General features: G+C 41.0%; 1 protein-coding gene across 5 annotated transcripts in view; it reads right to left on the bottom strand.

The window, feature by feature from the left end:
• Positions 1-273: 273 nt before the first annotated feature.
• The window catches only part of SMYD3 (SET and MYND domain containing 3), a 425,447-nt gene continuing 407,258 nt past the window's right edge, over positions 274-18,462 (bottom strand). For all 5 annotated transcript variants that reach the window (XM_075089357.1, XM_075089355.1, XM_075089356.1 and 2 more), the window contains 2 exons: positions 7,710-7,818; positions 274-994 (listed from right to left, as the gene is read on the bottom strand). In XM_075089357.1, the coding sequence (XP_074945458.1) occupies positions 893-994; positions 7,710-7,818 (211 nt within the window). In that variant the 3' untranslated portion in view covers positions 274-892. The remainder of the gene's footprint in view (positions 995-7,709; positions 7,819-18,462) is intronic.

The raw sequence follows: 18,462 nt of genomic DNA, 5'->3' as shown, positions 1-18,462 counted from the left end.
TTAAAAACAGAAGTCAGCAGCTTTGTCAAGAACAACCCTCTCGCTGATGAGTGTGGGGAAATGGGGCGTTCATACTTTCCGGGATGTCCTTCTCGCCCCCAGGGATCACTGTCTGGGGAAGTGAAATCCAAACCCCACAGACTCAGAAAGATCTAGAAACCACACCGCCGAGCTCACAGGTCCAAATCTCTCTCTTTTTAAAACTCATATGAAGTGAGAAACTCTTGAAGCAGTCAAAATGGAGGGGAACAGAGTAAGCAATTTCCACATAGATACACTTTTGATTAAATTTTTTATTCAATCCATTTTAATATTCAATATTATGACATATGAAATGCAAGAAGAAGAGGAACAGAGCCCTGCAGATATATTGGGAGGGAAGAAAATCTCATTTAGAACATTGGTAAACTTACTTGATGTCAAAGAGCACTAAATCAGGCTTTTGGAAACCACACTTAAGGGCAAGGCAAAGGGAAAAAATGTATTCTCTCTACTTATAATATGTCTGACACGAGATCCTTAATTGCTGCTATAAACTAGTATAAAAAAATGACTGGATACAAGTGGAATTCTATCGCTTCGTAACTGATGAAGACTCTATGCATTTCCCAATACCTATTATCAATTAAATTAGGTGATGTAAATTGATAATTAGGTCCTGTCAATTAGATTGTCTGGTAGGAAAAAAGATCCTCTGAAAATTGTGGATATTCCTCCAAACACCAGCTCAATTCAGACCATACAGCAAAACTAATAAATGCTAAACATTTTTGTAAAGCAAGTCAGACCTAATGAAAAGACACCAAAATTATCAAGAAGCTTCCCAACGCAATATAAAACATTTTATTTCCTTTCTCCCTGAATACTTTTTTTTCCAGACTGGAGGTTTTCTTCACTGTGTTCTCATGATGGCCTCACACTCTTCCTTTATCTCCATCAAGGCTTGCACCAGGCTGTGGTCTGTCCCATGGGTCACCTTCATAATATTATAGGCCTTGAAGAGAGACCAGAGAGGGACATTAGTCATTGCTAAGACCGTATGAAGGGGCTGGTCACTGCAGTGGGGCTGGGATATATGTACTGGTCCTCAAGTGGTTGGTAGCTGGGGACTTGAATGCATGGCGTAATAGAAATAGGAGTGAAGTATCCCAAAGTGTATAATGATTTGTCCCTGACAAAGGAAGAGGCACCGACACATTATTCTTAGGTGATAAAGCCCACTCATATGTTGCACAGATGGATGTTTGGAATAGTAGAGGAAGATATATTTGCACTGAGGCATGAGGGCCATTTTAATATTGGACAACTACAGCACCCAAGGTTTTGACACGTTATTTAAAAGACAGCTGTGACGTTCATGTTTTTAGTAGCCTCAGTGTCCTGTAAATAGAAATGGTTTAATACTTAACCAATGGAACAGAGTGCCTTAACTGTATCAGGTGGAACTATGCATAGCATCAAACAAATGAGTACATTAATAGTTTCACTCTAAAAAGGCATGCAGGGGAATGGGTCCTTGCTGCTTTCCCAGGGATTATTTTCTCTGTATGTCAGTCATCTTCTATTGCTAGGCCAATTTACACTTGCTGATATTGCCTGTAGTGTTGCTGATTCTGTGCCACAGATATGTCTGAAATGCTCTTTGCCCAGCTCATGCTTAGATCCTCACTTTTCATATGACACTTCTGCTTCTTCCTTCTATTAAATTTCTCCTTCAAGGAAAGAGGTACCAGATGGAAATAGATTCAGCACTTCTGAAGAAAGAACAAGGGAGCTAGAAGTGTACTGGTAGGAGAAAGGACATCAGAGATTTTTCCTCATCCCAAACTGAAGAATTGCCAATAACTAAATGCAGCCGGTGTTTCAGTGGGTTCCTGGTCCACTCAGCTGACAAAATTCAGATAAATCAGCTTTGGATTGCAGAAAAAGGATCTTTTTGGAAACAAATGTTGAGGAAGGGGCCTCATTTAAATTGGAAAGATAAAAATAAAAATAAATATATTCTTTGGGGTAATGAATGCAAGCCTACTTCCAAATTCTAGAGACTGGCAAGCATATGGAAATTCTGGTACAGTTTAGATTTGCTTCAAATTAGCTAATACTTAAAGGGAGAGGGAGGCAGCAAAAAATTGAAAGATCAAGTTGAAATAGCAGTCAAAACAAATCAGAGTGTGCAAGGAGCTCTAAAAGAGTCAAATGTGTTCTGAGCTACCACAATGCCCTACTACCAAATTATAAAATTCTCAGAATAATACAGAACAATGGAAATGTTTTCATCACTATTAGAAATGACCAAGAAATGTGAAACAAAGTAAGACATCCTCAATTTTTGCATATTTCTATTTTAGCAGAAATACAAAGCTGGTCATAGTTTTCCAAAATGTTTGCAAGTAGGTCATAATTGTACTCCCTGAGAAGACTACCTGAATTGTTCTTATTGTTCTGCTTTTCCTAGTTCAATATATTGGGTAAACGCTGTAAAGAATAGATCCTAAAAGCATTTCAACATAGTGGAGTGTGAGGTATTAAGCTGTACAAGAACTTTTTTTAAAAAAAATAAATAATTGAAAACGTAGGGTAAAAAGCAAGGATAAGACCTAGTCCCTTCCTGGCAGAGACAGTGAGACGGAGAAAGAAGAACACTTGCATGGTATAGGAATCCCTGGATGGTGCAGAGCAGGATAGCTGCAGGTGGGATCCCATGTGTGTTGCAGTGCAGCAACACGTAGCTGCACCCAGGCTAACTAGGAAGGGACAGTATCACCCTAGAGTGAAATGGCCAGGAGGATTGGCTGTGGATCCAGACAGAATTGGCGCACAATGTTTGCATGCCCTGGCCAAGAAAACTGATTTGTTGTGAATGACCTGTGCTAAGAGCTGTGCATTGGGATACATCTGCGTCACGGTCCGGGGGCAGCTGACCTTGATCTTCAGCCCACCTGCAGGACAGAGGTCAGGCTAGTACTGATGGACCTGGACACCCTGATGCCCAGCCAGAGATCTCCATATGGATATACCTCCACTAAAAGGCAAAAATCGTTAATATCAAACCTAATCTTGAGATAACACTACCATTGCTGACTTCTCTCTCACCTCCAACATTTCCTTTCCATTTCCTTTCTTTCCTCAGAATGGCTGATAAATGCACCCAGGCTTTATCTTTTTGTTTCCTCAGGGAGAAAATCATTCTCATGCAATGTACTGTCTCACACGCTGCAGTACGAGTCAGAACCAGCTGCATCCAAGTTAGAATAGCAATGACTCCTGTAATCCCCAAATTAAACTGACATTAAGTTATGTAGATGTTTTTGCAAAGGTCAGTGCAAAGCTGGGGATAATTTCACTTCCAAAGCAAGGAATTGTTTTACTGGGAACATGCAGGCTCCCTGGACACTCCCCTGCTCTCCTAAATTGCGGAGACCAGAGTCAAGGCTGAGCAGAGTCTTGTGGTCGGTGTGGTCTTCCTCTCAGCTAAAAGAACAAATCTAATTATGAAAAACTATAGTAATCGCAAGACAGCAACACAGGCCACAGTGTCATCAACCACATACTGTCTCCCTGAAGAATCTAGATCCCGTTAGGTTAGTGGTATGACTGTTGCTCCATGAATGCAAATGAAAAGCAGCACAGTCATTTGTGTCTGATTTGCATGGGGGTGGGACGGGACACCTATCATCGCAGCTGCGGGGAACTGTGAGCAGATGCAGGACGGCACCGCTCCATCACAGGGAAACCAGAAAGCAAGTGGCCACATGCCAAAATGTCAGGAAGTGATGGCTAGCATTTCAGAAGCAGTATCTGTGGTTTTCCATCTCTCTTGATTGAAGGGGACACTTGTTAAAGAGGCATAAGAAAACCAAAAACTATCACAGTTACTATCAACCACAGCTGGTAAGAAATTTAGCATCTGAAGCAAACACCTAGAGAACGGGGATTTCTTCAGTGTTGCTGTGAAATCTGGGGGGGATTGAACCCCAGTTCCTGTGCTTTTTGCCTCTACGCCAGAGATTACAGTAAGAAGGGAAATGATACCTATTGCAGGCCTCATGAGGCAAAACAGCCATGCCCATCAGCTCATGGGGGGACACAGGTACTCCTGTGACCGTGCCAGCAACGTGCAGGGTCTGCAGGAGAAACTGGCTAGTCGGTGTCATACATGTGTGCATCCTCCTGCCTGCCTGCTCCCGTCCCCACCAGCCATCGCCCAGCGGCTGGGCACCGCTGCCCTGCTCAGGAAAGTGCATGGGTACAGGGAGCCACCACCACCACCGTCGCAGCCCAGAGAATGGAGCAGCAGCTGAGACAATGCCCTGCAGCAATCATTGGCTCATCAGGCTCATCAGAGCCTTCCCCTCTGCACCCTGCCTGTCCTCCCAAACCAAGTCCAGCTCCACTCAGGATATAGGCAACCCAGCAGGTGAGCTTACAGTGCTCTGAAGGTAACTAACGACACCTAACAAATATTTATACTAATGAGTGCACCTCAGGTCAAATCTATATACTTGCTAGGGGCTCCCATGAGGTCCAGAGACGCAGACCCCTCCTGGCCTCCCGCAGGAGCGCTGCTTCCTGGTCAAGGAGCTTTTCTCTTCACAAGACAGCTTGTTGCAGCTTTTGTTATTAACACCTTTTACAGTCATTCCAGGCTCTTTAAATTACATTTGTCAGATTGGGCTCCATCTCTGGTCTTTTGCTGACAAAGGTTTTCCTGATCTATAATTTCATTTGTCCTTCCACCATTACATTTTTCATATATATGTGTATATAAATTTAAAAATAATATGTTGGTTTTACAATAAACCAAGGACTATGTTCAGGTTTTATTCCAGAAGTGGAGTATTGCCTCTCTGTAACAATTCTATTTCCAAATCTGGCAAACTAGATTCTGCAGGGCATAATATACTTATAGGGGGTGATTTCATTTTAATGGGTAACATAAAGCCCTCAACATTACTCAAGCCTTCTTTGGGGATAGAGGGCAGACAGCTAAACCCAAAGGGCACTAGGAGGAAGGTGCTTATGGCAGTGATTCATTTTCGGGTGGCACAGAGAGCAGCAGTAAGGGCTGGGCTGCAGAGCTGTGTATGAAGATCTACTGGTCTTAACAGACTGTGCATCTGTTGCAGAGGCTGTCAATCCCCAGCAGCTCTGAGGCTGTGCCTGATTAAACAGGATTTATATGAGTGAGGCGAATTTCACTCAACTCTCAATTCCTCTGCACCTTCCACATCCTTCTCCTTAATGCCACACTGAAATTAGTCTGACGAGGGCTCCAACAGGGTGCTATTCAGTGTCAGAGTGTATTAAGAAGAGTAATGAAGCAGAGAAGGTAATCGAGTTTCTGCTCTGAGCATGTGGCATGCTCTGTTGACACATCTAATCACAAAGGGCCAAACTGTGTTCTCGTATAACTCTAGGACATTATCTGAGTTATATTAGGAATCACAAACTCGCAACAAACTGGGAATTATATCTTGTTCTAATTTGTTCCAGTATGGACACCAATGAAGGGAGTCAGTTTCAGATCTCATCCAAAGAAGCATCGTGTCCTATGCTTACAAGTTGCATGGAGAAACAGGGTGACGAAGGTTTTCCTCCTCTCAGCTGTGCTCCCAGAGAGTGGGAGTTCAGTATCTCCCTGTCTCACACATGTGGGTGAAAAGGGGGAGGCTGAACAGAGACTAGGCAAAACCACAAGATGATTAGTTTGTAAATGGTTCTGCACCTCAGCTGTAAAGCTCTTACTGTGTCCTTGTGGACCGCTAATGGCTTGGAGACCACAGCCAGAGATGCACTGAGGTATGGCACAGGACAGTAAACAGCACCTTATTCTCCCTTTTCAGGTAAAGAGGAGATCACAGCCTGAAAAAAGACTTCTGTGTTAGGCATTACTCAGTATTCAAATGATAATACAGTAGCAGTCTGGCTTTTGCAGTGGGCAACTTCGTCACTAAAAACATACAAAACTGCATCACAACTTCCACCTTCACTGATGAGCAGTATTTGGGTGTCTCTAGGGGAATCCACTCCACTTTAATTTAATGCAGTATCATATTAGAAATGCAATTAGAAGAATATATATACACATATATGATATATTGCAGCAGTGTCAATGAAAATAGGAGCTCCTTTGACTGGGGTCTCACTCCACGTGCTAAAAAGGAATGTGTGGATGTTGGGAAATTACAAATACTATGGGGGAAATAGCAGAGCAGATTACCTGGCCCATGACAGATAGATGACTTACTTCTGAATAATGCATGGAAAATAGAATTGATTACTCTTCTATTTGCTTTCCAATGATCAGAATTGGCCATAATTTAAGTTAAATATATCAAGTGAAGAATTAAGGTACCAGGACTTAGTAAGACTGGCATCGTATTAAATACTAATTATTTCAACATGTGGAAATTATCAGTTCTTAAGCTTGCATAATTAATCAGATGTTAAAACCAAATATATACGGGGGTTGAAAAAAGTAAGTGCAAAACAGTAAGTTGTCTAGAGAGTCATAACTGATATTAACTTTATAGGGGATCCAGGCAGGAGTAAAAACCACTTCTCTCCCCCAGTGCAGACATCCATCCCCTTCTATCCCAAGAAGCTGTCCTAACTCTTTGTCACAAGACTAGCTCTTCATATAGTATGGACGTTAAACAAAGGGGACATACAGCCAACTTCTGCACTTCTTTCCAATACTGGTGCCAGCACTGGGGCCCGCTCCCGCCCAGCAGCAGCAGGCAAGCAGCTGGGGCCCGGTGGCTTTCTGCAGCACTCAGCAGAGGCAATGAGGAGGCTGTGTCAGGCACTGGGGGTCGGCCAAGAGACGAGAGGGGGAACCACACGGAGCGTATACTGTCTTCAGGCCAAGCTGACTACAGGACAATCAATAATACAGGGAATAAGTGTAAGACCTCTTTGAGGGGAACTGGAGGCAGTACATCTTGCAGGGGGACAAAAACACCGTGGCAGCAATTGAGGGATTGAGATGGGAAGTGAGTGAGCTACGTCCTGACGACATGTTGCTCGTGGAAGGGGATTCTTCAATATATTTAAGATGATACTAAAGCAATGTAATGGCTGGACAGGGTAAGAGGAAATTAGTATAAAAGTCAGCTCAGGTACAAGAGAGATGGCTTAAAGCTGAAATGTAACCAGCAAAGCACCAGCTGCAAAACCAGATCAAAGAAGAGAAAGATGATGAATGATATAGAAATAGGAGGGATCAAGAAGATGACTGTTGATTTGAGTGTGGCTCACATCAAAATACAAGCATTAAAGGCAGAGTTTTCCAATTTGAAATCATAGATCCCTGACAGGGAATAAGGGTGGCAGAAACTGCAGCTCTCTCCTGTTCTTGCACTTTCAGTGCTTCCAGATTCACTTTGTTATGGTAAGAAGGAGAGTATGAAGCACTGAGATATTTTTATCTCTTCAGATCTAATAGTAATTTTTGATCCAGGCACCTCTGAGCTATTTTCAACTGTAATTAGCAGTGACTGATACTGGAGGAAGTCAGTGCCTGAAACGCTGAGCAACAGTGACCCATCACCACATTCAGCTGCAGCCTCGGGAAACGCCACTGATGGAAAAAGCAGTGAGGAGTATCCAAAGGTATGAGATACAGTCAGAGCAGAAGCGGGGGACACACGGCAGGTTCGGGGGAAGCGAGGGAGGGGGACAGAGAAGAAACAGTTCACAATACTGGCCTGTTTCAAGGTCTCTAGCGCTTGAGGAAACATATCTTGACTGTACTGCAGTTTGCCCACTCGCATCAGCTGGACAGCCCTCAGTGGATGGAAACCAGGATAATACAGTCTGCAGAGAAAAAGAAGGAAAATGTGTCACTGTCAGCTCTCACCTTCACAGTCACTGCCTCTGCAGAGAGCTATTAGGGTGGGACTGCAAAGTCATTGTGAATGTTAATAAGGTACTCAGAGAAAATTAGCTGCACTTCTGAGAAGCATGAAATACTGAGGGGAATTAGCAAATTATTACTCTCCATCTCAGAGGAATGCCTTTAACATTATCCTGTTAGAAAGTGACGAGAGTGGGATTATTTAATTCGCTACTGTTGGATAATACAATAGCATTTACTGTACTTAGTGTTGCAAACAGAGGTCGTTCACAATCCCAGGTCTCTGGAGGGTTACAATTTTAAGAGCAAGCTTCATCAGGGAACCCAGTCCTGGATCCTCCAGGATTAAGGAGAGGGGCTGCAGGGAAAGCAGATATGTAACACTGAGGCCACAATTTCAGAGGATTTGTTTGCTGCTTCCTGTTGCAGAAAGAACTGGTACTGCATATTCAAGGAAATATCTCAGACTCGGCTTCTGCATCTAGACAAGGTATCTGCTAGTGTGATGATACACTCTTGTTCTTAATTAATTTCAGAGAAGCAGAGGTTTTCCATAAATCTGTCTGGAGTTAATAAAAACAGAACTATGCTCTCTTTTTTTCTAGGAAGTAGATGGAGACCAACATCATCATTAATTCCTCCCAAGATGCTCTTGAAATATCCATGCTTTCATGGTGACCACTCTGCATTTCCAAAGCCTGCTGGCCCTTGGCTCACAACACCTGGATCCCACCCCACCCATGTGTCCTAGATATGGAGAGCATGGCACCTCGGGAGAGCAACCTGGAGGCTGCAGAAAACAGTGGACGTGACTTGCCTGGAACTGGCCAGCAGGAAACTTGAGGTGAAGGGACACCCCTAGAAATTAAGTCACCTGCAAAAGATCTTAGATCTTTTTTTGACTAACTACACAAATGAAAGACTAAAAGCCTTAAGGCCAATGAACTGAAGACAAAGGTCCTATTCGATCAAACAGCATTTTATTTCCTCAAGTACACCAGTGGTGAGATTGAGGAGTGTCTAAAAAAATACAAAATTTATCACAACTGCAAGAAGATGAGCTGATAAGCTTCCCAAAATCTACTTTTTGAAGAATTTTTGGCGTTGTTTTTTTTTTTGAATTGATGCCAAACCTATGATCATTAGACTTCAGGGGACTTACTAATGAATGATACCACTGCAGTCAGAAAGACACTTAAATCTGCACGGGTATGATTAAACGCATGCTAAGACATTACACGCTGTAAATTTGTACAACGTATAGGCATCTTCTGATAAGTCTGCATGCAAATGAACGAGTTATCTTTCTCTGTTATTTTTCACTAATAAAAATGTAAGCATGATTAAATACAGGTAACTGTTTAAATGGCAGTGTATCTGGCTGTCCTTAAAAATCTCAAATGAAGATGTACAAACATCATGGAAAATGTTTTCACACCCCAAAACCCCTTTTCTGCTGATCCCATGGAGTTTCAGTGAAGACACACAGAAACACATGGGAAGCATGCTTGGCAGGATCTCAGGAGCAACAGCTTTTCATCTGCCAGAGCCTCTAACGAAGCAGCAGAAACCAACTCCTCAATAAGAATAATCCATCTTGAATTGCCAGGAGCACCACCTGTTCAGACCCCTTGTGGGCTGCAGTTCAACAGGCTGGACACCCAGCAGACAAGAGAGAAGAAAAATGATAGCACTTATCTCAGTCCAAACTGACCACTCAGGAACTTCAAGGATCTAGTTAAATAAATGCTGTAAAATCATCAGTATGTTTATTTTTAGATTTTTGTTTTTTATTATTGTATCAATTAACATGTGCTATCTGCTGCTAGTTAAATAGGAATAAAATTCAACTAAGTCAGAGATTTTGGTGTGAATTAGTGAAGAGTGATAGAAATTGCAGTGCTAACACAGCAAAAATGGGGATGGTGAGCACATGCACAACTTTGTGAAATTGCAAAGAAAATGAAGCTTGTATGTTTGTGTACTTCTGCCCTCACCTGTGACTGCTGCAAAGCCAGTCCCTCTCTGGGCCACCGAAATGCCAGGATGCCTGGCCATGGCCACAGGAGAGGAACCAGGGAGGCAAAGGTTGTTGCATGAGATGATAACTCATCCTTGCAGTCCCCATTAGACTTGTCTCTGCTATAGCGTGACAGCTGTGATTCTTTTCCTACTGCTCCTTCACAGCCTCTTCACATCTCCTTCATTCCACAATGTTACCTTTTATCGTTTCAACCATCTTTTTAATGTCTCTCCTTTTCCTCTCCCTCCTGAATAACCAGCCCATCAAAAATACCAACACAAACAGGGAACTTGGGCCTTGCCTCGCCTGCAGCCACTGCAGGGATGGCAGCTCACATGGACAAACCCAGGCTATGCTTTAGGTCAGCACCGTGGTGCCTGCTAAACTTCACATGGGTCCATCAGAACTCAGAATCTTCCCCTCCATACAAATAGGTTTTTTCTATAGATCATACATTCACCTGCAGTCAATAAAGATTTAGGATTGTGGTATACACAATACCAGAGAAAACAGGTGGCAATTTAGCAATGTCAAGTACTCAGCCCAGAATACCAGCTATAAACTAAAGCAAGTGAAAATTTAAGATGAGGACACAGAAGGAGTAAGTGTGAAACAAAGAGCCCTGTGCTCATAAATATTTACAAAGCTGTTTTACTGAGCTGATTTATGCTCTGATCTTATGCATGTACATAGTTACATTTTGCAAGCCTTAAAACTGACATTTGAAACAACTGTTTATTATCATATTCTGGAATAAATCTATTAAACTATTGGAACACCTTTTGTGGAAGCATATCCATTGAGTGAGTTTATTAGAGAAATCCAGGCAGCTTGCAGCTCTTCTGCGAGACATGTAAGTGGGAAAAATGCTGCTGGCTTCTTCCATGCATCCCTAGGATTCAGTATTATGAAAAACTGGCATGGGAGAAAGAACTAAGATGCAGTGTCAGGTACAATTTATTATTCCCATGCATTGCTCTGAACAAAACAAAATGGAAAATTTTAAGAATAAGGAAGATGTTTACCAGCCAATGAACAGATACCTAAAGACTGTCAACAACAGACTAAGACAACTATAGAGAAATACATTCTGTAAAACGCGTTACAGCTTGGGAAGAGTAGGATTTCAATCTGAAAAGGATTTTACGAGATTTACCAAGGCCTGAGGGACAAGAAAGGGAACAGTAACATACTGAAAGCTGAAATAAAAGTAGTTCTGTGGAGTGATGTTTCCTGGCCCTTGGCACTGGTCAATGCCCAGTAGTCCACTTGCAAAGAGAGATTAAACAGAATACAACAACTAACAAGTAAGGCTGTGCTGTAAACAAGAGAACTGGAGGAGGCTGAGAAAGATCTGTACATTTTGTATCACATCCTCTACTTATATGACACAGCACAGCTTTGCTCCCATCTATGACCAACAGCATCCATGCAGGCCTGTCTCTCCAGCCTGCCCTCCTGCATATTGACTGGTCTCCCCAGTGTGGCGTCACCTGCAAATCTCACAGAAGTGCATTTTGTTGCCTCCTCCATGTTGTTGACGTTAAACAGGACGAGTCCCATGCAAACCCCTGTGATACCCCACTGTTACTGTCATCCAAGCAGTGTGTGACCCAGCAGCCACACCCACACTCTGTAAAGCAATGGCTGCTTCTAATACACCATGAGATCAATAGCTCTATTTGTAATTCAGCCACAAGATTTGCCTTGATTAACCCCCAGAGCAGCCACTGATCATATACTTTATAAAGAGAAAAATATTTTTCCTTTGTTCTATATATCGGCTGTTAATCTCTTCAAGCAATTCCTTGTGTTCTCATGTAAAGGACAATGTAAAAAAGACAGCCCTTGAAAAATTTTACCAGTTCCTTCTATTTCTTAATACTGTAGTTCCATTAATTCGACTCAACTTATCTCCCGTTACTAGGTAAATAATCAGAGCATTTGAGTTCTCTTGTGAATTAAAGCCTAGGATTAAAAAAGAGACTATGCAAAATCACTGCCTTTTGTGATGCCTCATATTTTAAAATAAATAGACGCCTACCGTTCCCTGTAAATCAGGCTGTGGGGTTAACATTTACACTGTTGTCTTCGGCCTGATGTAATTATAAGCAGGCAGGATTTATAAAATCTGAAATAAAGGTTTAAAATGAAAATGCTACAAGGCTCTTTAATATGGTGACATGTAAACAGTGATGCTATACATAGCTGTAAATTGGTTTGCAGTACCTTTTAGTGCAAGGAAATATGACAGCATAAAAGACAGAAAGCAGTTTTAGGAGCTGCAGCAACAGAGAAGGAATTAAGAAGAGGCTCCTGGACATCAGGAAGGGTGGTGAGCAGAATGCAAAGGGGACAGCGTCAGCCTCGCAACAGAAGCATACTCTCTACAGCTGGTGGAAATGTTCACCATAAATATAGCACCCAGTAAGTTCAACCTTCTTTTCTTTCTCTGACTTATTCTTGATTTCTGAACTGCTCGGTTTTCCAGTATATTCATTAAAGCTGTTCACTGAACTGCAGCCTAGGAATTATTTTTATGTTGCCCAGTTACATGTTTTTATTACTCAGTGATGGTCATCTAATTCGCATTATATTATTGCCGCTGCTTGGCTGGGATCATCAATGTGTTCTAAATATGGGAATTATGAGAAACATTTTTAGGACAAATGTAAGGACAAATTTTTATTTGTGTTAAAAGGTATGAAACCTTTGGTAACAATCAACATTTCCAGTGAGGAGCTACTTATTTTATGAATAGTCAAAGAAGTCATACGTCAGGAGGGTAAGACAAGTAAACTGTGGTCATTTAGGAGCTCACAGATCTTAATGCCAGAGGGACTGTGCTGCAACTGTCCTGTCTGTACACTAAATCTCACCTAGCAATCCCTGCTCCAAACCCAGCAATTTGAAGCTGAATAGTGCTTAGCAATACTCTATTTATAGAAAATAATCTTAAGCAGCTTTATATATAATTTGCTCAATATTAGTGTTTTTTAATAAGCACTAGGCCTATGCAAGAGTTTTGCCTTGGATGGAACAAGATTAGAGGGTTATTTCTGGAGGAAGTGGGAATGTGTTATCAATACTAAATTACTCTGGTTTGCATGTTAAGTATTAGAAGTCTAGTTGGAACTGTATAATTTCTAAGGGCAATATATCTATATTAATCTCTGTATAATTTTCAGGGTTCCCTGTGGAAGCCTTTCAAAAGAATAGTGCCCTGGCTTTCATGTTAATAATGCGTTTTTTTCTTGGAACAATAATGGTGTTAACCTGTTATTCTTTCTGACTTCTCCTTCTCTCTTTTTCTCTCCCTTTCTTTTTTTCTCTTAACAACTCCCTGTTTATCATGGATGACCAGGTAAGTTTAAATCAGTTCAGTACCTTACAACTCCCCTTACACTTCTGGCAGCAGCCATGTCATTTTTGGAGTAGCAGGCTAAATCCTTAACCTGTGGCAGACCTGACATACTCCAGCTGCCCTGAAATATTTATTGTTCATTTTATCTCCCCATCACAGTGTCTCACTGAGAAGATCAAAGCATCAGTGAACAGTTTAATGCTGGCATCACCCTTTTCTATTTTTTCCCAGATTTGACACCTCTCACTTGGATTTTGGGATTGGCTCTTCAGCACTAGCAGGGAGGTGTTCCTGGAGATAACTGCTAGTGCACATCCCTAAAGCCTTAAAAAAGCTTTGCCAGTGAAGAGAAGACATTATTATTAGTAGAAGCTTTATGCTGGAAAATCTCTTACAAACTAAAGCAGGAAAAGTTAATTTCAGTTACTATTTCATAAAACTATTACCCTTAAGAGATTTACTCTTCTTCTGGTTTAACCAAATAACAGCTGAAAGTCAGCATAATTTTATGAGCCAGCTGGGGTCTGATATCAGTAGAGATGTGCAGACCTACCACCTCTGATCAGAGTTCATATGAAACTTCCATACTCTTATAATATATCCTGGCTGTATGTTTTTGCAGTCTAATTTACATGTGGTCTCTCTGTATTATTGCCATTTTGGCAAAACTCTCGGTATCCCAAATATTGAAGTGAATGATTTGGTTGATGAAGTGGTTTGTTCAGTGATACAGCAGAAAATCTCTGGGAAAGCTGAGAGTTGAACCTAGATCCCATTGTGACTTTAGGATCGTTTTTTGTTCATGCAGAGCCTGGTTCTTGTGTCTATGCTGTCTTGTCTATCTGTCCGGCTGTGCAATCCAAATCAAAGTAAATGTAGTTTTATAGGCTTGCTGTATTTTGCAAATGAAATGTAGAGACAGTAACCTTAGTTTAGAAACTTTTGTGCCAGACTGCCAGTTTATTTTTCTGGGTTTTTTTCATTCTGTCCTCACATAAGAAATGTCCTGTGAAATAACTGCCTCTGGAAACAATTCAGGATTTACATGCCTGAAATTATGGCTCAAAAGATTTTTCTTCACATCTGCATCTCATACTGTTCCATTACTATTTGTTTCAGTAATTTAACTGATGTGATCAAATAAGCAATTACACTTCCTAATCGACTGAATTCTCAAGAAATGTTAGCTATCCATCTCAGAAATAATTTCCCTCTGGTTGCTGATCATTCTGCCGTATTCCTTATGGTGATAATTTATGTCACATTAAAATAGATATTGTGCCAGATGTTGGCTCTGCCAAGATTTGAATGATAACTTTAATAAAATGACAAAGTGGTATAAATGGCAATTTTCATCTTGGCTCTCGATCTGTCTAACTTAAAATGCTGACACTGTCTGTTTGAACTGTCCAAATGTTCTGTCTTCTGGTGTTAAGAGATGTTAAGGAAAGACAGAGTGCTCAATCTGGGATGGAAGTAGGAAAAGATTTTATATAGATTGTCCCTGTCTCCTGGTTGATCTTCAAAACAACTTGTAGGTCTTGGGTTTTTTTGACATGAGGTCACCATTTTTACATAAAGATGGTAGGATGGACTGTTGCTGCAGATAAGAACATATCATTTCAGTCCTTGCATAACCAGAAGAGTAAGAGATTAACGTCAACGGTTTAGTTCAAAGGATTTATAAAAAGATTTTAAAAGCCATATAGAGTACATTGGAAGAATGCCAGAAAACACAAGAAGTGTAGGAAAGACAGCAAAAGAAGAATGGTAAAGCTAGTTAAAGAGAACATGCATGGGAAGAGAAGTAAAGTATGGAAGGAAAATGTACACTAGAGACACTGTAATTTGTGACAAAGACCTTGGTGTCACCTTCACCTTCAGCAGTGAACCTATGACTAGCTGTTGATGTTAAAAAAAATGGGCCACCCTCAGTATCTCATACAGCTGAGGATACAACTACAAGACTGGCTGCAGACACAAGCGATACAAGTTTTCTTAGTGCAGATAACACATGTACAGGTTTGCATGCTGTCACTTCTTCAGCCACAGAACCAGAGTGTGACAGGAAAATGAAAAACACTGGTGGACCGAGTTGCAGGCAACTTTCCTCTAATTGATTCCCTTTGCTCTGATGTGATTGCCCCAGTATTGGAGCCACACACATCTAACTGCTACTAGCGTCAACAAACTTCAGAGAGGCAAGCGTGCGTGTGCGCGTGCAAGCACAAACTGCACAAGGAAGGACACAGCTGGTAGTATTGACAACTTTGGTGCAAAATGTCTTCTCTCCACTCACCAGTATCTTAGATCACCTCAGAAATCCGTTGTAATACAGAAGACTGATAAGATGTGAGTTAGAGCACTTGTTTAAGCTATAGTATCAAACTTGTTTCCTTCTCTGTCGTATCTCCAGATAATTCTCCAGAGAAACTGTCAGGTGTAGTGCAATGACTCTCGCTCTTTAGAGAGATGATTACAAATACCAATTTCAGAGAGGATGGCTGAAATCTGGAGAGACACAGTCATTGTTCTCATGACAGCTGTGGGTCAGGAAAGAATCAAAGCAGCATACTTTTTGTCTGGATTTATGTTACTTCTGGGAACAAACGAGAGTTACGGGTTTTTTTTCCCCTGCACATAGATCAGTGTTTTAGTAGGCATTTCTATATACAGTGATGGGTTCTGAAGTAACCTGTATAATTTGGGAAATAGATCTTGGAGTCACAATGGCTATTTCTGTGAAAACATTAGCTCTGTGAAGCAAAACAAATATTAGGATAATTTTAGGAAAAGAAAACAGAGGAGTGCTGTAAAAATACATCATGGCCCTACATCTTTGCTATTGCATGCAATTCTGATTTTGTCTTATCAGAATAGTTCAGTAGGAAGGTGTGATGAGGACAGTTAGAAGTGCAATGAATGAATAAATAAATGCACCAAGATAAGCCTGCAAAAGAAATGACTGTGGAAGGACTTGGCAACAAATCTATGAAATCACGGGCTGCATGGAAAAGGCAAACAAGGAATGATCACTGTTTCTCATAACCCAGAAGATATCTGATAAGACCAACAACTGGTGGGTTCAGAACAAACAAAAAGATGTTCTGTCTCACACAGACATTAGTTGAACCGTTAACCCAGTGCCTCTAGGCGCAGTTGATTTTTTATCAAAAAGCAAAAGATAGTGAAGCCCAGGTTCATATTTTCCTCTTCCATGACGACATCATTTGGCATGTTACAGTCATCCTGTGATCACCAAATCTTCTCTGCTATTTCCAAACAATAAGCTTCTAGCTTAGAACAAGTGGAAGACTCTGAAAAGACTCATAGGAATCTCCCTCTTTTTTTGATATCTCCCCAGATTTGCCTTTCTTACTCAGTTTCTTATCCACCTTATCATTTTTGTGCAAATGACTCACCAAAATGATAGTAACTCTGTAATACTCCATTACATTCTTCATTGAAGCATAGCTCTGCAGTATTTTACTTCATTTAGATTATATCGTCTTATAGTATTTCATGATCCATTTTTAGTGAATCTATCTATATATTTTCCAGCATCTTCCATTCCTTTAATTTTTTATTCTTTCCAGAATTTGCCCTATATCTTTGAGGTGATAGCCCTCTAGTTGCCCTTCTAAAGTACTATGATTCTTATTCTTCAATTGTTCAGTGTCTCCTCTGACGTGAGGAGTCTCTTTGAGCTTTCCACTTTTACTTTGGAAGCAGAGTGTACCATGTCCATAACTAATAGTGATGCTAAGCAAACGAAAAAAGGGATTTACTCTGCATCATTTATTAATATGGTCCTTTTTGCTTTGTGATATCTTGTGCCATTGTTGTTCCCTGAGCAAACATCATCTTGTTTGCAGAAACAACCACTATGGCACTGTGTTTACCAACAGAGTTTCATGTTATTAGCAGTACGGGGGTTATGGAAAAAAATGAGATCAAGGATCTCTCCTTTCCCCTCCACCATCTCCAAAACCAGAAAGGTCCTGCTTCACTGTCATCCCAACAGCAGACACCTGATGCAGCTCAATGTGTACAGGCTTATGATTTGGTTGGGTAGCTGTTGAACATAGTGATACTAATCTCAGTGTCCTGCCAATGTCTGGATGGCTCATCCCCTCATTTTTCACCACTCAGCTGCCTTCCAGACTCACATCTCCTACAAATTTTTGCTTTCAGCCACAGTGTTGTCACTGTTCAAAATTTGTCACGCCTGTGCTTTACCAGCTGCCATTTCGGTTTTCCTTGCTTTTTGGATACTTACCATCAATAATAATAGCAACAATAAAAGTTGAAGTAGCATTTACAAATTTAGTGAGATCCTTATGCATAAATCGTTACCAGCATGTCTGAACAGGAACTTCATTGCCTGATGTCAGATATCTCATTTAGATATCTGGCCTTACTCCTAACGTCCCACTTTACCCACCTTGAAGATGAGAATAGTGATCTACTCAGCGGAGCTGATATGAGGCTAAATTCAGTCATGTTTGTGAAGCACTTTGAGAGTTCAACAGGAAGATTCTGAGAAGTTCAAAATATTAGCACTAGCTCTGAATAGAATTATGAATCCTTGGTAAGCTCACAGTTAAAACGTGACAGCTAAACAAGACCATCTGTCTGAACTGGAGAACACTTAACTTCCATCCCGTTGCTCAGCTGGCTAGAAAATTTCTTGCATGACCCAAAGGCAAGTAAATTGCTCCAGAGTTTCCTACAAAATAAAAAAACCTGGAAGAAAGGGGAGGGGGGAAATATCATTTTTTACAGAAAAAAGGAGACCCCGCTATGAACTTTATGAACACCAATCATAAGCAATAATCTCTCCCAGGCTCTAAAGTGCTGCCTGAAATGCTGGCTGAATATAAAGGAGAGATTTTTTTTTTTTAAGGTAACACCACTATGCCTCTTCATGGCATGGAAAACTGTGCAATAGTTCAAAAGACCAAGGCATGCTTGAACTCTCTGTAATTGAAAGTAGCGTGTTCACTGAGCAAGCATTTTTCAAGCAACACCATGTTTGCTGAACACCTGATTAATGAGTACGTTTGTACCTTGGCAGAAGAGGCAGGGGGTAAAAATATTTAAGAGAAGATTGCCTGAGGAGGAAATAGATCCATGAAACAAATATTTCAGTTTATATAACGTAGAGCAATTTTCAAGATTTCATGCTTTACATGGTAGCTCATATCAGTAGCTAGT

Source organism: Phalacrocorax aristotelis, chromosome 3, assembly GCF_949628215.1.
Source record: "Phalacrocorax aristotelis chromosome 3, bGulAri2.1, whole genome shotgun sequence".
In the NCBI taxonomy this organism is placed as follows: domain Eukaryota; kingdom Metazoa; phylum Chordata; class Aves; order Suliformes; family Phalacrocoracidae; genus Phalacrocorax; species Phalacrocorax aristotelis.
The sequence above is the reverse complement of the archived record's forward strand: the minus strand, read 5'-3'. Positions and strand labels throughout refer to the sequence as shown.